Raw genomic sequence first — 26,089 nt, forward strand, 5'->3', positions numbered from 1 at the left:
AGGGAAAAAAAAATCTTGATCAACTTGATCAGATTGCTCAATATCCACTTCATTATATAAATTCTCTTACACTCTTTTGAGAATACAGCACTTCCTAAAACATATAAAAAAAGCATTCTTTACTTAACCGAACAAAACTCATTTTTTTTTCATCTAACCTATCAACCACCCCTCCCCCCCCCCGTACAAGCACAAAATAACCATATGTGTATATCATCAAAACAAACCATATTCCTGCCTGACCCCTTAACCATTATTCTACCATTGCCTAACTACATCTACCTAACCATCCCCACCTATTTCCCCGCTAACCATTACTCTACTCTAACCTAACTACATCTACCTATAACCCTAACCATCCCCACCTATTTCCCCACTAACACCCCCCCCGTAGCCTTACCTCAACACACACACACACCCATATATGCACTAGACATCAACCAAAACAACAACAACATACCCACCAGTGCGCACTCACAAACACCAACATTTGCACGCCAAATCACACTACATACTTGTGGTATCTTGGTTACCTGTTTCTTTGACATTTAAACACACACCAAATTAAAACCGAAGCTAACTAAACATTTTACATGGGGGAAAAAAAGTGACCAGCATAATGCTGATACATATACCAATTCCTAAACATTAATACGGCTAAAACCTAAACTGACCATACATCTGACTCTATGAAAGTTTCAACTGCTCCCATTTTTGCAAACGAAAACCGAGCTTACCTGCTTTAACCGCAACGTTCTTTTCCTCCTCTATAAAATCCAGAACAAATTTCTTTATCTTTTCCCTCTTGGGTAACTTATTTTGTTCTCTTGACCGAAATATTACAATTTTCATAAAAATTATTAAGGCATTCACGCATTTGATTCGATTTGAACTACCTCGTAAACCTAAAAAAATATCTCTCCATTCTAATTCTTCTAACTCAACTAAATCATAAAACTCAATAAGAAACTGCCATATCGGCTTTACTTTCACACAATCAAAAAATATATGTGAATAAGTTTCCCTTTCCAATTGACAAAAAGAACAAAGATTATCATTCACAAAACCAAACTTAAACAAATGTTCCGTTGTATATATCACCCCGTGTAACAACTTAAACTGAAATTCCCTATGTTTACTAAGTAAAGCCGTGCTTCTATGTCTAAGAAATAAATTTCTAATTTCCTTATCACTGCAATCATACTTCACTTCACCATATCTTATTTCCAGAGTATACAATTCTTGTAAAGCTGTAACAAAATACTCATACACTATTTTTGACTTAATATTTTGAAATTCTAATATCTTACCAAAAATCTTCACCTGTATATCATAATTTAATACATCAATTTGCTGAAACCTTACACTCCCTGTGGACTCTTTCCACTTTTCTGGAAGAACATTATAAATATCATTTATCTTAAATATACCATTTCCCATAATACCTAAATTTCGAAAATACCCAACGGGTTTAATAAAACCTCCTTGTAAAATATGATGTACATTATAAACACCTTTTTCATATAAATCACAATCAAAAATACTCTTCCCTTTTATACATACTTTTCTATTATTAAATATAACTGGATTCATCACTTCATCTTCAAAATTCCTACATTTATCCATTTCCTGCCATACCTTAACCATTTCTAAATAAAAAGGTGGAACTGGATTTGTCAATGTCAATCTATACCATTCATAGTCACATAAAAATAAGAACCTTATTCCTACTGATCGAAAACTAAAATCAAAATACATTTTCCACCCAGATTTCTTCTCACCATACAATAAACGTTTCAGCCACATAATACGTTGCGTTTTGACAAACAACTTAAAATTTATCATTCGCAGTCCCCCATTAACATAATCTTGATACATAATATTCCTTTTTACCCGGTCTTTACCATTCCACAAAAATTCAAAAATCATCTTATCCAATTTAGGAAATATCCATTGAGGAACAACTATGAGTGATGAAACATAATTTAACCTTGATAATGCATAAGTTTTCAACAAATGAATTTTTCCCATGAGTGTTAAATCACGCTGTTTCCACCATCCTAACAACTTTTTTATTCTACTTAATATTTCTTTAAAATTGATCTCATTCATCCCCCTCACATCTCTTGCAAAATTCACCCCCAAAATTTTAACTGCATCAACATATTTTCCAGATACAGATAATACAGGTTTCTCTGTATCCTTACCCATCCACAAAAAATTAAATTTTTCTTTATTTACAATTAAACCGCTTATTTTCCCGAATTCATCAAAAATATACTGTAACCTATTTAAAGATTTTATGTCCTTTATAAACAACGAAATATCATCCGCATATAAAATTTGCTTTATTTCATTTCCCCCAAAACATATTCCTTTTACAGTGTTATCTTTCCTTACTACTTGTGCCAGTGTTTCAATTACTAATAAAAACAAATACGGAGACAGGGGATCACCTTGCCTAACCCCTCTCTTGATTTTGAAATAACCAGTAGAGTGTATGTAAGACCCGAAATAAAAATTCATGTGCAACTGAATCAAACGCTTTTTCGAAATCCACTGTGACCAAAAACCCACTTGTATAGTGCAAAGAATGAAATAACATAAAACATCTACTAATCTTACCGCTTCTCCTATATTCCTATTCTTTATGTACCCAACTTGATTAAAATGAATAATCTCTCCCAAAACTTCTTTAATTCTATTTGATAAGACCTTAGATAATATCTTATAATCTACATTCAAAAGTGTAATTGGTCTATAATTTTTGATGTATAGTACATCCCTATTTTCTTTTTCTAATAAAGTAATAACACCTTGCTTTTCTGATATTGATAAAGCCCCTTCATCATATGCCTCATTCAGAGCATCTACCATCATTTGCCCCAGAACCGACCAGAAAGTGAGATAAAACTCCACTGTGAAACCATCGTTTCCAGGAGCTTTATTACCTTTCATTTCTTTTAAAACCATAAAACATTCATTTATATTAACTTTCCCTTCACAACTTTCTCTACTCTCTTCACTTAATTTCGGAATATCATCAAAAAATACACAGTTTATATCATAAATATTTTCATCATTATTAGAATACAACTTTTCATAAAATAACCTAATTACTTTCATTATTCCATTTACATCCTTTATCAACTGTTCTTTATTATCATATATTTCCTTAATAACACTTTTCTTTTTATTAGATTTCAACAATTGTTCAAAATACTGTGTTTTTGTTTCTCCTTCTTCAAACCATTCAGCCCTAGACCGAACTCTCAAACCTTGTCGAGAGTACTCATATATTTTTCGTAACTCCGATTTCTTCTCCTCTATATCATCTACTACCGCATTGCTGGATGAAACTAATATCTGGTTCTCTAATTCCTCAATATTTCTTTCTAACTCCTCTATTCTACTTCTTCTCAATTTTGCTTTATCTTTAGAATAACTTATAATATATCCCCTCATTTTCATTTTCATAAAATCCCATAACAATCGTTTACCCTGAATACTCAAACTCAATTCTTCCCTTAATCTAATTATTTCATTACTAAATTTTTCAACAAATTCTCTATCCATACATAAACTGTTATTAAATTTCCAGTATGACTTACCATAACAAAATATATCTACCAACTGTTCAACCTGTAACAAAACACCAGAGTGATCAGGCGTTATTGACGTTATTATTTCACACTTTTCACAGAGTGTTGTAAACTAGAAGAACAAAACCAGTAATCTAAACGGCTTTGAATAACAGGCCATTTTTGTCTAAACGTAAATTGTTGTTTATTCAGATTTCTCTTTCTCCATATATCTATCAAATTATATTTATTCAAAAAATCTTCAAATTTTTCATTAAAGACAGTTTTCAACACCTTCCTTGGTCCCATATAATCTAAACTTCCATTCATTATCAAATTAAAATCCCCTCCTATAAAAAAACAATTGATTAGGATTATACAACCTAGATACACTAATATCTAATTTCTGCAAAAACTCCACTTGCATTCTCTCTTTATCTCTTGTAGGGAAATAACAATTTCCCATTACCAAAGTAACCCCTTGCATATCACCTTTGAAAATAACATATCTTCCATCATCATCTATTACCACTTTTTCAATCTTTAATTTTAAATGTGAAGATATCAACGTTAATACACCCTGACTATGATTTGATCCATGACTGAAAAACATAGGTCCATCCCAATCTTACTTCCATATATCTTCCACCTCCCGTGTACTATATGTTTCTTGTAATAAAATTATATCACTCCCTTTACTTTTACACCATTCAAAAATATTCTTCCTTTTCAACTTATCTCTTATTCCTCTTACATTTAAAGACATAAATGTACAAGAAGACAGACTATTCATATACTACATCACATATCCCAAAAATTCTAACAACCTTATTCCCAACAGATAATTCAATCACACCCCAAACATGCTCACAAAAAACTTTCTTTCCCAGGACATTTCTTCCTAACTGATTACACAGACAGGAAATTGCAAAGTGCGAACTTGCGCTGACTGAAAATAACTCCTTAAAATGGAAACAGGCAACCCTACCACGACTTGACATCCCATAACATTCACGCTCACAACACCTCAAGCACACAACACTCACCTCACACCCTTCACTCCTAGAATTAATCCCCCCTCCCTCCCTCCTATTGCAGCCTAACTTATCCCAATATCTAATTCGGTAACAAAAACCTGATACCCATGTGCTACATATACCTACCCTGTACATAACTTCAAACACTACAAAAATAAACCTCCATACCAAAACAACTAACCCACTTTCCATACCATAAGGAGATGATTGAAAGCGGCCCTCCACCAAAGCCATACGAAAAAAGAAGAAGAAGAAGAAAAAAAAGAGTTTCTGCAAAGTGTGCGTACTCTACACACATAACTTAACAGTAATTTCTTACCCGACATACGTGCACTGTACACACACACCCTCACACACACACACACACACACACATACACACACACACAGACATGCAAAATAAACTGAATTCCTCCATGCATCTCTGTAGTTGATATCAGCATAAAAATTCCTTTCCGCAGAACCCGTAACAACTTAGTGTTTCTTTGGGGACAATTTACCTGCAGAAAGGGGAAAAATAATGAGGTATCACTACCTCCACATCACAGTCAGATGACCGTAACTATTCGTTCGAGGCGCCCCTGCGATTAATGCCTCACATTGATTCAGTAATTCGCGTTTTCATGATTTACTTACCAATTTCTCCATATTTATAGAGCTACTGTCCTCCTTCATCAGGCTGCGTCCAACAAATAGAAAGGAAATGAAGTAAAACCACTGATCCCCTTTGGGTCAATCCTCGTGTATGATCTATAGTCACTCGATAAAAATTCATAACCCCGGTAATCGGATCCCATGCGCGACTAATACTAAGTATACGCCCTCATCTAAAGGAGATTAAGTACTCAGATTTTGCAAGAAATAAATTGATAATTGAGAATGGAGAATGAATCCCGAATTAGAATTGACGGAATGCAGCGATATTACTGTTAGTAGAACACATCAACGAAGCTTGCGGAAAATCGGACAATTCATTCAACAGGGAGGATTTTTTTTTTTTACATTTTGATGCGCTTGTCGCTGGAAGAGAAGGCTACAAAGCTTTGTGACGGTCCATAAGGACAATGATATAAAGAAAACATAATGGAAATTTAACTTATTTTCGTTTCTCCTGATGAAAAAGTACTTAATTTCCTCTTCAGAAAGCGATGCGATTAATTTTTACCCTTAACATATTAGTTAATAGAGGTCGTGTGTATATACTTTCCATTATAAACAAAATGAAATTTTAAGGAATTCTCTTCACATTCTCTTTAAATCATTGTACATATACTTGACGTCAAGAACTGACAAGCATTGCCAAAGATTCTACCCTTGCAAGAAATGTTACCTGTCATTATGTCATGTTGAGCGTCATGTACCTTTAGATTAATTAGGCTATAGAATCATGTACCTACTTCAAATCGGTGATCCCTATACACACTTGTAATTGTCTTGTTTAATTACTTCAGTCTGTGTCATATTTACATGTGAAAGTGGAAATTAATGTAAGCTGAATTGAACCAAGAAGGAAGAAAAATCGAAAATTATCATTAACGACATGAGTGACCTTCGAAATGGAGGTGAAGGATTGAAGGGAGCAAGGAGACTACGCCCGGCTTGCGGTCAGTGCATTTGAAATATCTATTCTTGTCTGTTTTTGGCTATCCTCATGAATTTCTATATTCTCCGATGCCGGACGTTCGGTTGCACAGGGATCAAACATGGTATCACTCCAAGTGGTGATAAATGGGTATCTGGATGAGCGGTTTATCCGCTCTGAGGATATCGGATACTCTCCTCTTGAATTCTGCAGCTATTAGAAATGGAGCTCTACCGCTTTAGATGACTGTTATACTCACTTAATATACAGGAATTCGAGAAGCAGCGCGACGCCGCCTTCTCACTTTTCGAAGTTTGACTGCGACAAAATTAGGAAATTGCCGCATGGCCACTTAAATACTTAAGAGGATTTTAGTTCCTCGCGGCAAAGTCTAAAAAACAAAACCAAACAAAATAAGGCAAAACAAAAACTCAGCTCATGACAAACAAACAGATATACATACAGACAAGCACAAGACTTTTAACCATAAACGGGAATTTAAAGAAGTAAAGTAATCACCTTATCACCATTGCTTGATTGAGGTTAGTCGCTATCGAGAAATCTGGAAAGACGATGGACCCTTGAAAGATTTATCCCGACATGCTCTCCCTATCCCACCCTCTTTTCTCTCCCTCCCTCCCTCCCTTCCTCTATTTCTATCTATGTACGTACATCTCTCTTGTCTACATTTGATCTTAGAAAAAAAAAAGATCAATTCCAGTTGGTTACTGTCTTGTCCTTGTGTCAATTTAAAGGGTCCTTGCAATCCAAATGTGTGGTTGACCTTTATCGATACATTTTCGTCTGTACATAATCAAATCACTAAAATGTTTTATGAAAATATTCATCATTCATCGGGTTTTTTTTTCTTTTCTGCACCCCACCGTATCAAAATAAAGTCCTTCATATCATCTTTGTTCATAATATTTCGGCTATGACATCATCCTGTTACACTTGAGATGAAAAACAGGCATAGAGTATCATGGTAATAATGTGCCCTATGTGCTTATACCATGATTTTGGCAGAAACATTTGCATTAAAAGATAATTATTGTGATGTTGTTATGAGTATAGTGCAGGTAGAAATATTGTTCCGCTCAAGTGTTACAGGATGATGATGTATACTTCACAGCTGGAATATGAAGAAAGATGATTTGGAGGATTTTTTAGAGGTGGATCTTAAAGGGATCGTATAGTTTTGGTTGAGATCTAATTTCAGGTTTCTAACATTTTTTGGTGAGATAATGAGAAACCTCTTATGAAATATGAAAGAGTATGTAATTCTATGAGGAATTAAATTTTGGTGAGATAATGAGAAGCCTCATATGAAATATGAAAGAGCATGTAATTCTATGAGGAATTAAATGTTTATGAAAATTGGTTTTGAAATGGTTGAGATATCCAAAAAAGAGCGATTCTAAAAAGTGTGGGACCCACACTTTATTACGATCGCTTTGTTTTACTTTGTTTTAGGATGTTTCAGTCATTCCAAACCCGATTTTCATCAAATAAACTTTGAATTCCTCTTAAACTGGTATGCTCCGTACTATATCATAACTTCTCCACCAATACCGTATCATCCCTTTAACAGGGCGTGCAGAAATTGAGAGAAAATGCATTCAAATATAAATGCCATTAATGATAAAACATAATATACTTTCATGAAGTATTCAGTAATTTGGTTATGTACAGACCAAGAGACATCAATGAAGGTCAACGCACATTTGGATTGTAGGGATTATATAAAGACTTCCAAGATTTTCATCACTTATACCGATGCGTTCTTCATGGAATGTCCTAATATTTATATCCTAAATCTGAGTGATATCTCTGGCAGCTTATCTCAGTTAATTTATTCTCTATTGTTCACTTATACTCAGGTATTCCAAAGCAAAAGAGTGCTTTTCATTACACATAGACAACAACATGGTATACAATGTTGTGTAATTGTGTGCTATCCTTAATCTTGTATTGAACATGGCATATTGCTCGATGAATCTTGCCATCCCGTCAAATTCACTTCGTAATGAGAGTCAAGATTTAGCTAACACCCTACAGAAAGCTCGTTGCACTCTCTCCTAACAAAGCATCACTATATCCCTTGATACTTGATACAATCACTTACCTGAGAAATATTCATCTTCCATAGGCCTATAGGACCTACCAGGAAAGTGAATTAGTAATAATTTGGCCAAAACCTGTCGGCTGATGGTGAATTTTCCTCATAACGACGATACAGCTGTTAAGATCATTCGCTTCGTCACGATCACACAATAAATTCTATTACCGTTCAAAATATAATGATGTCCGAAATTAATTTCTGATGTCATTTGTCGTGAAGGTTTGATAAACTTCGTCATCCATAAAAGAATTTAGAATCATTTGGAACCATTTAGAATGGAAAAGAAAATCATTTTCACAAAGGAATTTTCTTATACGAACAAACACACATACAGAAATAAAAGCCACCTTATTCTCTGTTTCCAAAGAAAGAGAAATGTCTATGTTCTTTTCGAAAAAATGAAATAAAAATTGAATTGAATTGAATGAATTGAATTGAATTGAATTGAATTGAATTGAATCGAATTGAATTGAATTGAATTGAATAGAATAGAATTGAATTGAATTGAATTGAATTGAATTGAATTGAATTGAATTGAATTGAATTGAATTGTAACAATGCGAAATTCCAGAATGCATCTCATTGACTTTGGATGGAATATGTGCCTAACATCAGCATGCCTCAGGTAGTATGTCAGGTATGCACGCGGCATTTGAATTCAAGAAAGATGCGAGCGGGAGAATAATACAATAATCATGGATGGTCTGTTCTTTGAGCTATAAGGTATTAAGTATTAAGTACCACATGGCGCCCATTACCAGCAAAGATAGGAAGAAACAGTGATAAAACAGGATTGCTTCCTCTCTCTCTCTCTCTCTCTCTCTCTCTCCCTCTTCCAGACCCCCTCCCTCCCCCCCCCCATCCGTTTTCCGTCGTAGGCTTCTTCACTTTCTCGTTCTTACTCTTGTATACTAATACTCTTTCACATGTACTAACGAAATTAAAACCAGGGAGGTAGAAGAGAGACCGCCCTGTTAAGACATACATTTTGTAAACGACGAACGGCACAGAAAGAGAGAAAGATCATGGGGGGGGGGGGAGGAGGGAGAGATGAGGAGAGCAGGTGCTTATATTATTTGTAATGGATCACAGACAGCCACAAAGAACAACAACCAAATGCTATAAAAGTGAGTAACTGAAAATAAACGAAAGAGGAGATGGCCGCCATGTGCATATTGTTGCGTTGCCATGGAAACGAATTAGAATGAATAGGTCTAATCCGATCACTGAGGAGTGAAAATGAGAATGCACCGCTTGTCGCGCCCGGCAGTGTGCGGAACGATATCATCCTAAAGTGCTGAGCAGACGATCGCATCAGTGGTGTAAGGTGTTGCTGGATCAATATCACTGTACATTTTTTTCTTTTCTACGTTGCGCTGGGAGCAGGGAGGTAGGAAGAGAATATTCCGCCATGAATGATTTTTACACATAATGTTTCACTTATACAAATTTTCCACCTTTTTCCTCTCTTCTCATGGTTGCATTCTCGGAGGAGAGCCATATCGCTTTTACGATATCATAGTCTATTTGGAGATCATCAGCCTCTGCTTAGTTTTTTAAGTTATTGAAGTGTGTAAGACATGTATAACATGCATTGTAGCTATGGAGTTGCACTTGAGCCTCTCGGAATGATCATCTAACCGAGTTGCAGTTTCCTAGAGTCAGTGATTCATTATCATCACAACCTTGTAGTAAATCGCAGTCTAAACGATCATTCTCGTCAATATTTTCTTCAAAATGACAAGCACCGCCCGGTGCCCTGTTTTTGAAAGTGGTAAACTTCCGGGTTTCACGAGCTAACAAGCTAACTTCTGGTGCCACTTCCGGGTTTCTTCAGCTGACAAGCAAAAGGGCTTAATTATTTGTTTTCTACTGCCACTTCCGGGGTTAAAAAAAAAGTGGGGGGGGGGCAAAGTGGTGACACCCTATGCATTCCTATGTACGGATGCAAAAAAAAAAAAAAGTGGGGGGAGCGAGCCCCCCCCCCCCCACACACACACACACACGTTCCAGGTTTGCTCTTTGTATCATAACACTTGTTTAGAATATGCCAGTAATTAATTTTGATGAGTAGTTCTGCTGTATATGGTTATATTACCACACATCCGGATGAAAAACAATATGTATAGAAGGATAAAGTTGGTGCCCAGGGACTTAATCGTAATTGATTCTTCAAGAGTGCTTGAGATTAGCGAGATGGACACGACCCGTTTTTATGTTTTGCTTTGACATGACTTTGACGTCTTTTTCTTTTTTCCTGATTCTATTTGCCCGAACAAAATTACTATTACAGCGAGGGATATTGAGCATTATACCACACACACATACATACATACATACACACACACACACACACACACACACACACACACACACACACACACACACACAAAGCAGCGACAACAACGCGTTGATATACAAGCACAAAATTGAAGTTTTCGGTACCCAACAAGGATTAAAATCATGCATATCTACCAATCCATTACAGGAATCTCTCCTCTCAATACACATTGTTTCCTCATTCTTATCAAAGATATGAATATGAATATAATAAGGTACGTTGGAGGAGCGACACATGATAGCCTGGAGTGATATATCTGCCCAGGGAGTAAAGCTGGCTCTGTATTAGATAAAGCTTATAACGTTAAACGAGATAGTATCAAGTCTTCTGAATAATAAAGACTGGATATGCTTGAAACGAACAGCCCAATTTACGGAGTGCATCCACGTGTGATCGATCCAAATTATATAAACATTACTTCGAATTGGTCTGCGGGTTGTTTGTTGTGATTGATGCGGGAGATTTAAATGGTATCAGAAAGTGATGGAACTTTTCCGACCCGTTATGCCATGAAATCGATCAACGATGTCCTATATTATAATATCATGTTATGCTACGGGGGCTGCACGCAAATCAAGCTGCGCTTATGCTGTAGCCCCTCTGTATTATTCATTGTGGTATGTTTTGTTGTACTTTTGCTGTACATTGTACACAGGCAATGAACAAGAAAATACTTTGTGTTTGTACATGAATGTGTGTATGTACAATGATGATACAGAAACCAATAAATCAAATCAAATCAAATCAAACCTTCGAGTATGACTTCATTACAATTGACTTCGTCGTTCTCAAAATGAGCAAAGTAACTATAGGCCTATATGCACATCGTGTGTAGACATACAATGTACAACAGCTCTTGCCTCAATTGGAGAGAGACTAATAAATGAGCAGATGGATATATTATCATTATATATATAGATAGATAGATATACACACACAAATAAATATTATACAAACAGATAAATAGATAAATAAATAAACCCACCAGGATAAATCCACACTCGTCAACTCAGATTGATAATATATTTTCGAATGTGTATAATAATACAATTATGGGGGGTATATTATGTTCTGAAGTTTCTGATCATTTACCAATATTTTCAATTTGTGAATGTAAAGTGGGTCGTAATAAATTACATGATAAAATATGGTATTATAAAGAGTCAAAACGTAATGTGGAATTATTGAAACAGAATTTATTTTTAGAGGAATGGACAGATATTTATAGTATTAACAATGTTAATTTGGCATATAAATGTTTTAATGATAAATTATTATATTATTATGAAAATAATATTCCTTTATGCAGAATAAGAATTAACCGAAATAAACCAAGAAATCCTTGGATTACAAAAGGTATTTTGAAATCCATAAAAACTCGTAATTTTTTGTATAAGTTACACATTCGTAACCCAACTGAATATAATTTGAATATGTATAAAGTTTATCGAAATAAATTGACAAAATTGATTCGTTTATCCCGCAGATTATATTTTTCTGACAGAATGAAAAAGGTTTCTTCGAATATTAATGCAACATGGAAAATTATTAAAGAGGTCCTAGGTAAAAAGCCTGATTCTCCGCCAGCGGATGATATCACATTAAACGGTATTAAAATAAATGATCCCAATATGTATGCTAATTCATTTAACTCATTTTTCGTTAATATCGGTCCGGAACTTGCTACTAAAATTAGCAATACTTCTGCTCATTTTACAGATTATCTTTTTGACCAAAATCAAGAGTCTATTTATCTTAATCCAACAAGTCCCAGTGAAATCATTAGTATCACTAAATCTTTAAATAGCTCTAAATCTTGTGGCTCTGATAAAATAAGTATGATGTTATTGAAAGAAATAGTTTATCCACTCGCAGAACCGTTAAGTTATATATTTAATCTTTCTTTATCACAAGGTATTTTCCCTGATCTGCTGAAAATAGCGAAAGTAAATCCTGTACATAAAAAAGATGATCCTCATGAAATTAGCAATTATCGTCCTATTTCTTTATTGCCTAGTATATCCAAAATCTTAGAAAAAATTGTTTATAATAGACTTCTTAAATTTATTAATAAGTATGATTTACTTATTCCCAATCAATATGGTTTCAGAAAAAATTATTCAACTGATTTAGCACTAACACAAATTTATGACAAAATTACGAGTGCTTTTGCAAACAAAGAACATGTTGCAGGTATATTTTGTGATTTGAGTAAAGCATTTGATACTCTTGATCATTCTATTTTACTCACGAAACTTAGTCATTATGGTATTCGAGGACAAGCACATTTATGGCTTAAAGATTATCTAACTAATAGAAGACAATATGTTATTTTTAATGGTTGTGAATCTGACCCCCTTTTAATTAAATGTGGTGTTCCTCAAGGCTCAATTCTAGGCCCATTATTATTCCTTCTTTATGTTAATGATATTATAAATACATCCTCTCTTCTCTCTTTTGTTCTATTTGCTGACGATACGAATATATTTTATTCTCATAAAGATCTTAAGATTTTAAATGACACTCTAAATATTGAAATTAGTAAAGTATCAAATTGGTTTAAGTCTAATAAACTTTCTTTGAATATAAAAAAGACTCATTTTATTCATTTCAAACTTCATTCTCATAATGAAGATACGTTGATACATATTAACATTGATGATATCCCATTAGAAAAGAAAATGAATTCAAAATTTCTAGGAGTATATATAGATGAAAGTTTGACTTGGAATGAGCATTTACATCATGTTACAATGTGTATTTCTAGAAATATAGGGATAATTTCCAAGCTGAAGTTCTTTCTTCCTCGTTCAACTTTATTTCTATTATATAATTCCTTAATTCTCCCATATATAAGTTATTGCAATGTTGTATGGGGTACTTGCGGCTCTACCAAAATAAATTCTATATTTAAATTACAAAAGAAAGTTATACGTATTTGTACAGGATCGCATTTTCTGGCTCATACTGATTCTTTATTTCATGAGCTTAAAACATTGAAGGTTTTTGATTTGAATATTATTCAAGTAGCAGTAATTATGTTCAAATATATACATCATCAACTTCCATCATCGTTTGATAACATGTTTAGGTTCAATACTTCTGTCCATTCGTACCCTACTCGTATATGTAGAAATTTCCACCTTTTGAATCCCAAATTATTAGTGACACATAAATCTATAAGATATTCGGGTCCGGATATTTGGAATAATCTCCCGGATAATATAAAGTCTTGTTCAAGTATTTATTCTTTGAAAGCTTCACTTAAACGATATTTGATACAATTATATTCTCCAAACCAATTGAGCTAACAAATATTTATAGTATAGATTGTCATCTTATTGTCAATCTCTATTTTCTTCCTTCAACTGCATCTTGCACTCTCACCTGCAACTGCACTGCACTCACCTGATCACCTTCCTCCAAGAGAGTTATGTCGTTGGATAGTCATTTTATGAGGCCTCCATCCATTTCAAGTTTAATCGCTTATGATGGTGGTCTCCTGCATTCAATTATCTCTGTTGTTTACTGAAAAATACTGTATATTTTATTTCATGTTTCTGTGTATCAACATTGCTCAATGCAATCACCTATGTGAATCTATTTATGTACTGCTATCGATTCATTTCATTGCACTTGTTATTCTTTGTCTTTGTACTTTTTGAAGTTTGCATTCAAATTGCATTTGATTGAATGCAGAAATAAAAGCAAACAAACAAACAAACAATAAATCCGATTTTCCTAAAATGCGTTTTACTAAAATTGATGTATTCACTCAATCCGCGCAAAATATTTGGACTTCATTCTCCTTAATAATTATGTGACAAGCAATAAAACATGCTTGCTGTTTTCAGGACATGTAAATCGTGTGTTTATTTATATTCTTTTACATAATGACTCAACAATCCATTTGTATTTCTGGTAGGTGGGGTTATTGAATATTCAAGTATTTTTTATTTTGATGTATCTTCATTGTTATGAAATATAAACAGATATCTACAATATTGTCTTGAATTGAAAAGGTATCTTAGGCCTATAATCAAGAACATCCATGGCAGGCAGTAGGCTTAATTATGGACATTTTTTTTTTTTGTTACATAAAACCAATTTGAACAAATTAAAATCACGGTGTACAAAACAGTAAAAGATACATGAATAATAATCTAAAAAAAAAAGAAGATACTACATGTAGTATAAAAATATCCGTCTTGAACATTGAAATTACCTTTAGGCCTACTACAAAATAAAAACCAATATTGAGGTCGCAGTTTCTACTTATACCTACCTAGGGATACCTATGGAAAATTCTGAACGCAGGCTGAGCCTCTATTCAGATCCAGGTTTAGTGCTTGAGATGAGCTGGGTCATGACCAGGTGGCGTGGCGTCGAACTTAAATTTCATGAGTTCATTATCCCAGAATTTATCCAAACCAACTTCAAAACTGAAGACACTGGGTGCATCTATTAAATTTCTTGGTAAACTATTCCATGGTTTCCTGATACGCATGTAAAATGAGTTTCTTCTTGTAGTGGTATGTGATCGAAAAATATGTAACTTTTTACTATGTCCTCTTGTGCATTTTTTATTAAACCCAAATCAGGCACTACTTCCTGATCATATTTATGAAATAATTTAAAAACTTCAATCATATCACCTCTCGCCCTGCGGTATGCTAGAGTTGAAAGTCCGAGGTGCCTCAATCTCTGTTCATAAGATAGAGATCTTATTTCACGTACTATAATTTTGTGGCCCTCCGTTGGACATTTTCTAAAGCTGAAATATGTTTTTTTCAAATAAGGACTCCATACCGCATGGGCTTATTCTAAATGAGGTCTAACCAAAGCTTTATATAACAATAAAAAAATTGTCTTTATTTAGATAAACAAATGTGCGTCTTATTAAATTCATAATTTTATTGGCTTTGTTTATTTGTTCCTGAAAATGTTGATCAAACTTAAGTTTAGAATCAACCGTGACTCCTAGGTCCTTGCATGAATCTACGTGGGAAAGGTAATGTACAGTATGTCCAATATTCATAGTGTAATCATACAGGTTGTCTTGGTTGCCAACCGTAAGAACACAACATTTTTTAGAGTGAAAACCTATATGAAGCCACTTGTTCGACCAAGAAATAAGACAATCGAGATCTTTTTGCAGAAACACAGCATCTCTATATACTGGAAGTAACATGTTTAAAAATGTTCGTGTCATCAGCAAACAAATAGATACTATTGGAAGTTACCTGCTCGGGAAGGACATTAATATACATAACAAACAACATGTACATTTCCTTCCAATTGGAAGAGATCAAAAATAATTCCAATATATAAAACTGGAGACAGAGCATCCCCAAATAATTATAGACCCATTTCTATTCTGTCTTCGGTATCTAAAATATTGGAAAAGCTTGTTCAGTATCTAAAATATTGGAAAAGCTTGTTCAAGTCCAACTGACTAATTACTTGAAAGATAACAATATTTTATCCCAAGCCCAGTCGGGCTTGAGGAAAAATCATTCAACCATTTCTACTTTATTAAAAGTAACTGATGATTGGCTGACCGCCATAGACCACGGTCAGTACACCGGTGCAGTGTTTATAGACTTACGCAAAGCGTTCGATACTGTTGATCCTTGCATTCTGTTAAGAAGGTTATCTGCTATAGGTGTTGCTGAGAGTTGTTTGTCATGGTTCTCTAGTTATTTAACTGATCGCAGAATATATACACATTTTAGTTCATCAACATCAGTGGAAGCCAATATCGATTACGGTGTTCCGCAAGGGTCAATTTTGGGCCCGCTCTTGTTCATCATATATATTGACAGCATAGTCAAGCAAGTCCATTCCTGTTCAATACATTTATACGCGGATGATACTGTTATTTATTTTTCACATTCAGACATCATTATGATTGAGTCTGTTTTGAATTCTGAACTACAGAACATTTTTAGTTGGTTGTGTGAATCGAAGTTGAGCCTCAATCAAGATAAAACTGTTTGTATGTTATTCGGCTCTCAGATGAAGTTAAAAAAGTACAATAAACTACATTTATTGGTAAATAAAAATATTATCTGTCTGGTACATTCTACGAAATATCTTGGCATGATCTTAGATCCATGTCTGAAATGGAACCTCCATATTGATAAGATGTGCATTCGAATAAGTAAATTGGTACGGTTGTTATCCCGATTACGACATACAATCAATCTGTCCAATCTAAAAGTTGTTTATAACGCAATTATTCTTCCTATCTTTGATTATGGAGATGTCATATATGGTTCAACCAGTTCTAAACACACAATGTTATTACAGAAACTTCAAAACAGAGCATGTCGAATAATATTAGGAATAAGTCCGTATAGACTAATATGTCGGTCAGAGAGCTGCATGCACGTCTAGGCTGGAAGTCTTTAGCAGCTCGTCGTTGTTGCCATTTGAACACCATGGTTTTTAAGGCATTACATGATTTTGCACCTCCGTATTTAAAAGATCAATTCCAATATTGTCATTTTAATTATTTGCTTAGGTCAACAGGTAACTTAGCATTGCCAAAACCCAGGACAGAATACTGTAAAAGAACTTTTTATTATAGGGGTGCTGTGCAATACAACAATCTCCCTCCAAGCTTAAAAGTTGTTTGTAGTCCTGCTTCATTTTCTAGTAAATTGATATCATTTGTACCAGATTTTTTGTAATCCTTTTATAGTATGTTTACTTTCTTTGTAGCTTAGTCGACATACAATGTCCTTTTTTCTCTTGTCAGTGATATACACATTTTTTACAGTTTGAATGTTTGTTTGTTTGTTTTTTCCTGATGTCAATATCAATTTTATACTAGGACGCCATGGAAGAACAGCCATGTCTTCGTAGACTGAGCTGAATGGGCTATCCTACCGTACATATTCGTTGCTTATTTCCCTCTCTTGTTTTCTTCCTCTTTTCCATATTTGATGCATTCTATGTATTATTCTACTGTTGTTCATATGTTGTATATTGCTTGTCATACTTTTACTGTACTCTTTTTTTTTAATGCTGAATTTACGGTGAATAAATAAATAAATAAATAAATAAACATGGACTCCGGAAACAAAACAAATAGAACTATCATAAAAAACAACAATTGTTAGGCCTAATAGGTCATCCAAATTAAACTTGCCAATTATTGAGCAAACATAATACCATGTTAATTCTATATAACTCTATATCAACACTGATCAATTCAATCAAGTGCAATCAATAATACAATTTAGCTTTCTTCATTGCAACGGCCCGAAGTTGCAATTGATTGCATCTAATATTGCAAGATTTGCAATTGATATTTACTGAAGTATAAAATATACAACTATAAAGGCCTGTTAGTAGAGTGCTGTGGGAATCTAGTACAGTAACTTACAGGGTGAGGGATATATTATTAGCTAGGGCTAACTGATTGACAAACATGCCCTACATCTCGAGCTATCTCGACGGAAGAATGTCATGAATTTGAAGAAAAATTCTGCACTTGTTAGTTTACGTAATTCTCTAGCAAATTGATCATCATCCCAGATTTAGTGGAGATATTTAGACCATCGAATTCAAGTACACTCACTGTTTGACAGTGATAAAATTGAATCGCTACGACTGCAGCTGCTGATGAGGTGAAATTATAGAGCTGTGATTATCGCATAATACAGCTCTATGGGTGAAATAAAAGCTAGGTTGCAGGTACCCGTGTTAAACCCACAAATGTAAAAACGCCCACAAATGTAAAAACACCCACAAATGTAAAAATACATCGCCCACAAATGTAGAAAATCGACCACTAATGTAGAAATGATTTCAAACGTCGCCCACAAATGTAAAAACGACAAGTACTATAGTACGTTGATATAAATAGACTCACTTCTTTAGGATAGCAGTGCACTTCTTGTAAAATAATGTGTACGTGTTCGAGTGCGTGTGTGTGGGTATAGTAGTGGAGAGTTCAGCGGGGGAGATGGATGTGCGTGCGTGTCTGTCTGTGTGTTACGGTGTGCTGCGTGTCACACCTTTCCGGCGGGCAGCTGCGCCTCCGGGCAAGTTTCGCGGGCTTGTTGCGAGTACGAGCAGTACAATTTCTGCGGGTGGACAAAGATGTTAGAGAGTTCCGTACTTGCGTTTTACATGCTAGACGCGTGCCACTTACCTGCTATTTGCATGCCGGCCTGCCATGGAGTATCGTTGCATGTACTACTGTGATAACATTATGCTTGTCTTCTGTCTTGTGTGTGTGTGTGTGTGTGTGTGTGTGTGTGTGCATGTGTGTGTGCATGTGTGTGTGTGTGTGTGTGTGTGTGTGTGTATGTATGTTTTCCTGCAAGTTTCTGTTTCTGGGCAGCGGGTGAGGACTGCATGACTTATCTGCAAAGGAATCCCTCTCGAAGTAATTTGAAATGGCAGAAAGTCAGTAATTTGAAATGGCAGAAAGTCATACAGAATGTCTATTATACTCTCAACTAACCAGCAGAGAGGCAGTAACTGACCCTCAATATGCACGCAGATGACCAGCGACACTGGAAAATCAGACTTGCGTGCGCATCTTCGGGTACTAGTGCGGGCCAACACCACTGCGGGGAGCTCCGGAGGAAAAAAACAAAACAAAACAAAACAAAACATAACAAAAAAAAAAACACCTCCCCGCAAGTCAACCCGCAGCTAGGCTTCCCCAGACACAATGTGACAAGGCCTTTAATAGTTTTAGAGCTCCAGTCCCTGTATGTCGCTCGTAACTGAAAACGGATCGGCTTTGACAGGTGACAGTACACCGAATACATGCAATTAAGTTGCGCGCGTCTAGTAGCAGGTAAGACGCACGAAATAAGGGTCTACATAAACGCCCACTTAGTAGAAATACGTCAACCACAAATGTAAATTTTTTTTACATTTGTGGTTAATGTTTGAATTTTTTACTACATTAGTAGGCGTTTTTTACATTTGTGGGCGCTGTCATTTTTACATTTGTGGTTGAAATTTTTTACATTTGTGGAAAGTGTTTTTTTACATTTGTTGGCGATTTTTACATTTGTGGGCGATGTATTTTTACATTTGTGGGCGTTTTTACATTTGTGGGCGTTTTTACATTTGTGGGTTCAACAACCCGCCGCTTTTGCGCGGCCTTTGGCGTCTGTTTTGTCGCACTCCCGTGCACATGCACGGCGCGGCGCCACACCGCGCCGAGAGCTAGCTAGGCGAGACCAACACAAACGCAACAACGCAACAGGTAGCTTTTGCTTTTGTATTGATTTGAAGAGAAGTGCCAGTGCAGTGGTAAGTATGGTAAGGTAGCCCCTTTTCACTCGTCTGTACTAATGACTTATAGTGTAGTCTGGGATGCTGCTGCACTTGTTGCTTTTGCTCTCGTCTATTTTTATCGAACAGAATAGAACTAGGTTATCTAGACTGAGCTGAAGTCATCACGCTCTTTGCCAATTGCCTTTACCGTCATCAGCATGATCCCACATACTGCTTTTCACGTAAGTCATTTGAAACGGCGAAAGCCATGCATATGAGGTTAACTACACCTACACACAGCCCAGTTGCTGTATAAATAGCGACAGCGTCTTGGGTCTGGTCGGACTAAAGCCATAGCCGTATGCATGTTATGTTTAGGGTACACTACAGGTACCACGTATCGGCAGGGCAGGCGCAGGGTAGGCCCTAGTCTATACTATTTAAATTTTCTTACATTACTCTTTTTTACTGGTTTTCCTGATCATTTGCTGATTATTTTCAACGTACCGGTGTTTTGATGTCTCCTGAACTCATGTCTTCATGGATTCAGCTTATTTTTCACCCTACTGAGTGTTTTTAACAGCTAAAGATGTCTCCTCCACGGCGTTTGCTGTAGTACCTACCGTCCTGTATTGTACTACGCGTGCACTACTACTACAGCCATACTGCATGCTCGCATGCTGTCACCAGCGTCACGTTCTGTATGTATAGCCGATTCTGTCAATGAGTAACTGAGTGACGAATGACGAGTGACATTATCACTGATTTTTAGTACAGTTGCTTACCTCGAATTTGCATGTGCATGATTGCTTCATTACCTGCAACTTACATCTTTGTCTATATACATCATGATGTATGATGAACTCATGGATTCAGCCTGAGTTTTTGTAACATCGGTCTCCCCCACGGCATTTGCTGTAGTATCTACCGTCCTGTATTGTACTACACGTGTACTACACTAGTACTACCTCTATGTACTAGGCCTATACAGTCATGCTGCATACTTCCATGCTCTCACCAGCGTCAACGTACTGTATGTATAGCCAATTCTGACAATGAGTAACTGAGTGACGAGTGACCTTATCACTGATTTTTTACTACAGTTGCTTGCCTCGAATTTGCATGTGCATGATTGCTTCACTATCTGCAACGTACATCATTGTCTATAGCACATCATGAAGTTTCACTGTGACTGTGTTCTACTATGACTGCTTCACAAATGATCTAGTTAGTTTTGCTACTGTCAGTGCAGGAGTTCAACAGGTTACTGCTCTTGCATGTGCATGACTCTCGCCCATAGCACATCCTCCTGGCACATATTAATGTTGTTCTTTTGATTACAATACACGAGTGACTGTGTCAGCATTGATTAGACATGTTCATAACTGTTCAACATGTTCATAGACTTAGACTTTCTATCATCATTATGAACATGCACGCACAAGTGACTATACTCAAGAGTGCATACCTCCTGATTGCCTTGAACTATATCACCCAGAGTAATCTCTTGCTTTCTGGCGACATAGAATGCAACCCTGGCCCTCGCAAGCCCAAGTACCCCTGTGGGGAGTGTAATAAAGCTTGTACCAACTATAAAGGTGCAAAAGCCAGTATCCTGTGTGAGTCGTGTAACACATGGTTTCACTCGGAGTGTGTGGGCCTGTCAGATTCTGCGTTAGACAACCTCGGAAGAAGTGATCTTCCATGGGAGTGCTGTCACTGTGGATTACCTAACTTTTCCTCAGGGCTCTTTAACTCTACAGAATTTGATGGATCTAGCACTGTGGACACTTCTAACACTTCTCACACTCACCCCTCAACAAGCTCCACAAGTACAAGTCCACTCGGTTCCCCTCTCGCTAAATCATCTCCGAGCTCCAAGACCAAATCTCATCAATCCTTTCAGAATCTCCGCTTTCTCGAGGTTAATTTCCAGAGCATTTTCGGGAAGCGTGAAGAATTCTGGAGTGTTTTGGATGCAGTCAAGCCTGATGTTGTTTTTGGTTGCGAAACGTGGCTTAAACCAGGGATTTCAAATGGAGAAATCTTCCCTCCTGGATTTGATGTTTATCGCATTGATCGCCAGGATGGTTACGGCGGTGCGCTACTTGCTGTCCATAGTAGCTTGAACAACCACCAGATCTCAATCAAGACTGAAGCTGAGCTAGTTGCTGCTAAGATTGTCAACAACAAACAGTCTATCGTTGTTGCCTCTTTCTACAGACCAACTAACAATAATGTTGACTACATGGTAGATCTGTGCAGTACCATCAGCCAGCTCTGCCAGGACAATCCAGGTGCCGCAGTTTGGTTTGCTGGAGACATAAATCTGCCAGATATCAACTGGGAAACCTCCAGCATCATCTCGCATCAGTACCGGCGTACCATCAATGAGACTTTCTTGTATCTACTGGAGTCGGCAGGTCTTGAGCAAATGGTTGATTTTCCAACCAGAGGGGATAACACACTTGACATCATCTTGACAAACAGGCCTTCCCTCACTAATAGATGTTCAGGCCTTCCTGCTCTAAGTGATCATGATCTTGTCTTCATGGATGCAAACGTACAAGCCAGCAGAAGAAAGCCCATTCGACGCAAGATTCTTCTATGGAATAAGACCGATTTTGACGTTATCCGCTCAAGGGTACAACAGATGTCAACCAGCTATACCTCCAGTTTCAATACTTCTACATCAGTCGATGACCTTGCCGATGCTCTGCAGCAGGAACTTGATTTGATCATCAGTGACTGTGTTCCTTCCAAGATGACCTCAACTAGAGTCAATCAACCATGGTTTAATTCCAAAACCAAACGCATCCTGAGACGCAGACGTCGTGCCTTCAAAAAGGCCCGCCAGACGAATATGACCAGGGACTGGGACCGCTTCAAGCTCCTCAAGAAGGAAGCCCAAAAAGTGTGCCGTAAATCCTACAACAATTATGTGCATGACATCATCCACAGCGTACCAGCTGGCTGCAGAAACAAGAAGTTGGGTGCTTTAGTGAAAGCTAAGCGTTGCGACCACATAGGTGTTGCTCCACTGAAAGATGGAGGTTTCCTTCATTCGGACCCAAGATCTAAAGCCAACATCTTGAACAGGCAATTCTCATCTGTCTTTTCAATTGATGATGGAGCCCCTCTCCCAGACCTTGAGGACAAGGAGCACCCCACTATGGATAACATCCAAGTCAGTGAAAACGGAGTGATCAAGCTTTTGAAAAATCTCAAGTCCTTCACTGCCTCAGGTCCTGATGGGATACCAACTATGCTTCTGAAACAAGCAGCCGTGGAGATTGCACCAGCAGTGACTTTACTTTTCCAAGCTTCTATCAGCCAAGGAAAAGTGCCTTCTCAGTGGAAGAAGGCTCAGATCGTTCCATTGTTCAAGAAAGGAAGTCGCTCTGATGCTGCAAACTACAGACCCATTTCTCTAACGTCCGTACTGTGTAAGCTGTGTGAACACATAATTCACTGTGCTGTAATCCGTCACCTGACTGACAACAACATCATTTCGGATGCCCAGCATGGTTTCCGCAAACTGAGATCGTGCGAAACACAACTCATCTGCATGCTGGATGACCTTGCCAAGGGTTTAGACATGAAGTCACAAATTGATGTGGTCCTTCTCGATTATGAGAAGGCTTTCGATAAAGTCTCCCATCGACATCTCAAGGAGAAGGTCCAGCACTATGGAATCTGTGGTAAAACAGCAGATTGGATATCTGATTTCCTCCACTCACGCACACAATCTGTTCTTGTTGATGGCCAGGAGAGCAGGGAATCCCCTGTTACATCGGGAGTCCCACAAGGAAGTGTCTTGGGCCCCCTGCTCTTCCTCATCTTCATCAACGACCTGCCGGACTGCATCTCAGGTTCATCTGTCAGACTATACGCTGATGATAGTGTGGTTTACAGGCACATTTCTTCACCTGCTGACTCAACCCGCTTGCAGAGGGACTTAGATGCAGTTCAAGAATGGGAAGCGAAATGGCTGATGCGATTTAATGCTACCAAGTGTCAGGTCTTGCAGGTCACCAACAAGAGGAATCCCGTTCCTGCCTCCTACACCATTCATGATCATGTACTACAAGTTGTCCGCTCAACCAAATACCTGGGTGTCCATATCGATTCAAGATTGAATTTCAACAATCATGTGGATACCGTCACCAAAAAAGCCAATGGTACTCGAGCCTTCTTCTCACGCAACCTACGTCATAGCAGCAAAAAAGTCAAAGAAGCTGTCTACACAACATTCATCCGACCAACTGTCGAATACGCAGCGACTTCATGGGATCCGCACACACAACGGAACATACACAAGCTTGAGCAGGTTCAGAGAAGTGCAGCTCGATTTGTCACGGGCGACTTCGAAAGATCTAGCAGCGTCACAGCCATGCTGGATCATCTCAAGTGGCCTCCGCTGCAGGAACGTCGCTCCCAAAATCGTCTGCTGATGATGTATAAGATCAGATATCACTTGGTTGACATCCATTGGCAGACTTACCTGACCCAGCTCTCAACATCTACCAGAGGACACTGTTCCCGATTCACTATCCCCCACACCAGTACTACAGCGTATGCCAACTCATTCTTCCCACGCACCATCCGGGACTGGAACAGCCTGCCTGTTGATCCTGCCACATACCCATCCCTCATCGCCTTCAAAACTGCGCTGAGGGAACTCTGTAGGATGTAACTCTTCATCCAGAGATTTTTACTCGCACCTGTAAATATTTTTCACCTGATTTCAAATTTCTGTTGCCCCGGTGCAGCGTATGCGCATGTTCTCGCAGTGCGTTCATCCTCGACCATTTGAGGGCAGCACTTTATCGGAAGAAGAAGAAGAAGAACGGTTAGAGAGCCTACCCTAGTAGGTTCTGTTATCAGCTGGGTATCGTGAGCACGCCGGAACACTAAACAAAGTTCTGTTTGTTTGTTTGTTTGTTTGCTGTTGTTTTTTTTTTTTTTGGGGGGGGGGATCTCGACAGGGGCGACAGAGGCTATGACTATGAGGTGATGTCATAAACCCACAATTGTGTGAGCCACTTTGAATTCTCATATAGGCCCTACACCTCCAAAGTCCAATAAATGTGTCGGTGTGAGATCCTCGGCAAGGGAGCGAAGCGACCGAGTGTGTGTGTGTGTGTGTGGGGGGGGGGGGGGGGGCGCGGGGGAAGTGGGGAATACCCCCCTCCCATGAGTTAAGGGCAATACCCCCCTCCCATGGTAGGAACTTTTTATAAAAACAGAGTACAAAAGTCGTGTTTATCTATGTAGCATATTAAGCAAATTTCTAGGGCCTGGGGATTAAACATAGACTCTACAACTCTAGACCTTTCATCTAGTGGGGGAAAAAAATCAATGCGAAGAACTTATTTGATCATAACATACACTGTAAGAGGGTACCGTATCTTTATGTGACAGTGTGAGATCCTCGGTGAGGGACCAAAGCGACCGGGTGGGGGAAGGGTGTAGGAGGGGGGATACCCCCCTTCGACGGTAGGGACTTTTTGTGAAAACAGAGTACAAAAGTCACGTTTATAGAGCATTTAAAAGCAAATTTCTAGGGAATTTAACAGTGAAAAAAAAAAAATCATTGCAAAGGACTAGGATTATAACACTGTATACAAGTGTACGGGGGTACAATTATGTGATGGTGTGAGATCCTTGGCGAAGGAGTGAAGAGACCGGGCGGGGGAATGAATTTAACCCAAATCTGTTCCTTTGGATCTGGAGGCAGTGCAGATGCACTACCGATTGAGCCAAATCACTGCCCTTGTTATTTGATGGCTCTTGCTAGATTGTTTCTACGTGTATGCAATAAATGTGCTTGGACCGAGCCTGATGGCATTCATTCATAGAATAAATTTAGACAATATCCAGATGAGGTAATGAGGTGGTTATTTGTTGTACAGCATGACCTTATCCTCGGCTCGGAGTAGGCCTAGATATTTCATAGACATCAACTCCGCAGCATCTCACAGTCACAGATTGAACGACTTCAAGTTAACTGTACGAGCAACGGAAGATGTGAGGCTCAGCTTCATGAACTATTCTTTGATATGTTGTACTGATTTCATTCTTGTTCTATGTACTGCATTTGAAAGCCCAAAAGCCAGAAGGTGTTCAAAGCCAAAAAGTCCCACTGTAAACCAAGAGGCATTACATAGACTGAGGA

At 37.5% G+C, this 26,089-nt stretch overlaps 1 protein-coding gene across 1 annotated transcript in view; it reads right to left on the minus strand.

The window, feature by feature from the left end:
- Positions 1 to 18,852, minus strand: part of LOC140232079 (tripartite motif-containing protein 2-like) — a 36,050-nt gene extending 17,198 nt beyond the window's left edge. Inside the window, exon 1 of the mRNA XM_072312230.1 lies at positions 18,827 to 18,852. Coding sequence (XP_072168331.1) covers positions 18,827 to 18,852 — 26 coding nt within the window. The remainder of the gene's footprint in view (positions 1 to 18,826) is intronic.
- Between the last annotated feature and the right edge of the window lie 7,237 nt (positions 18,853 to 26,089).

This window comes from Diadema setosum, chromosome 8 (genome assembly GCF_964275005.1).
Source record: "Diadema setosum chromosome 8, eeDiaSeto1, whole genome shotgun sequence".
NCBI lineage: Eukaryota > Metazoa > Echinodermata > Echinoidea > Diadematoida > Diadematidae > Diadema > Diadema setosum.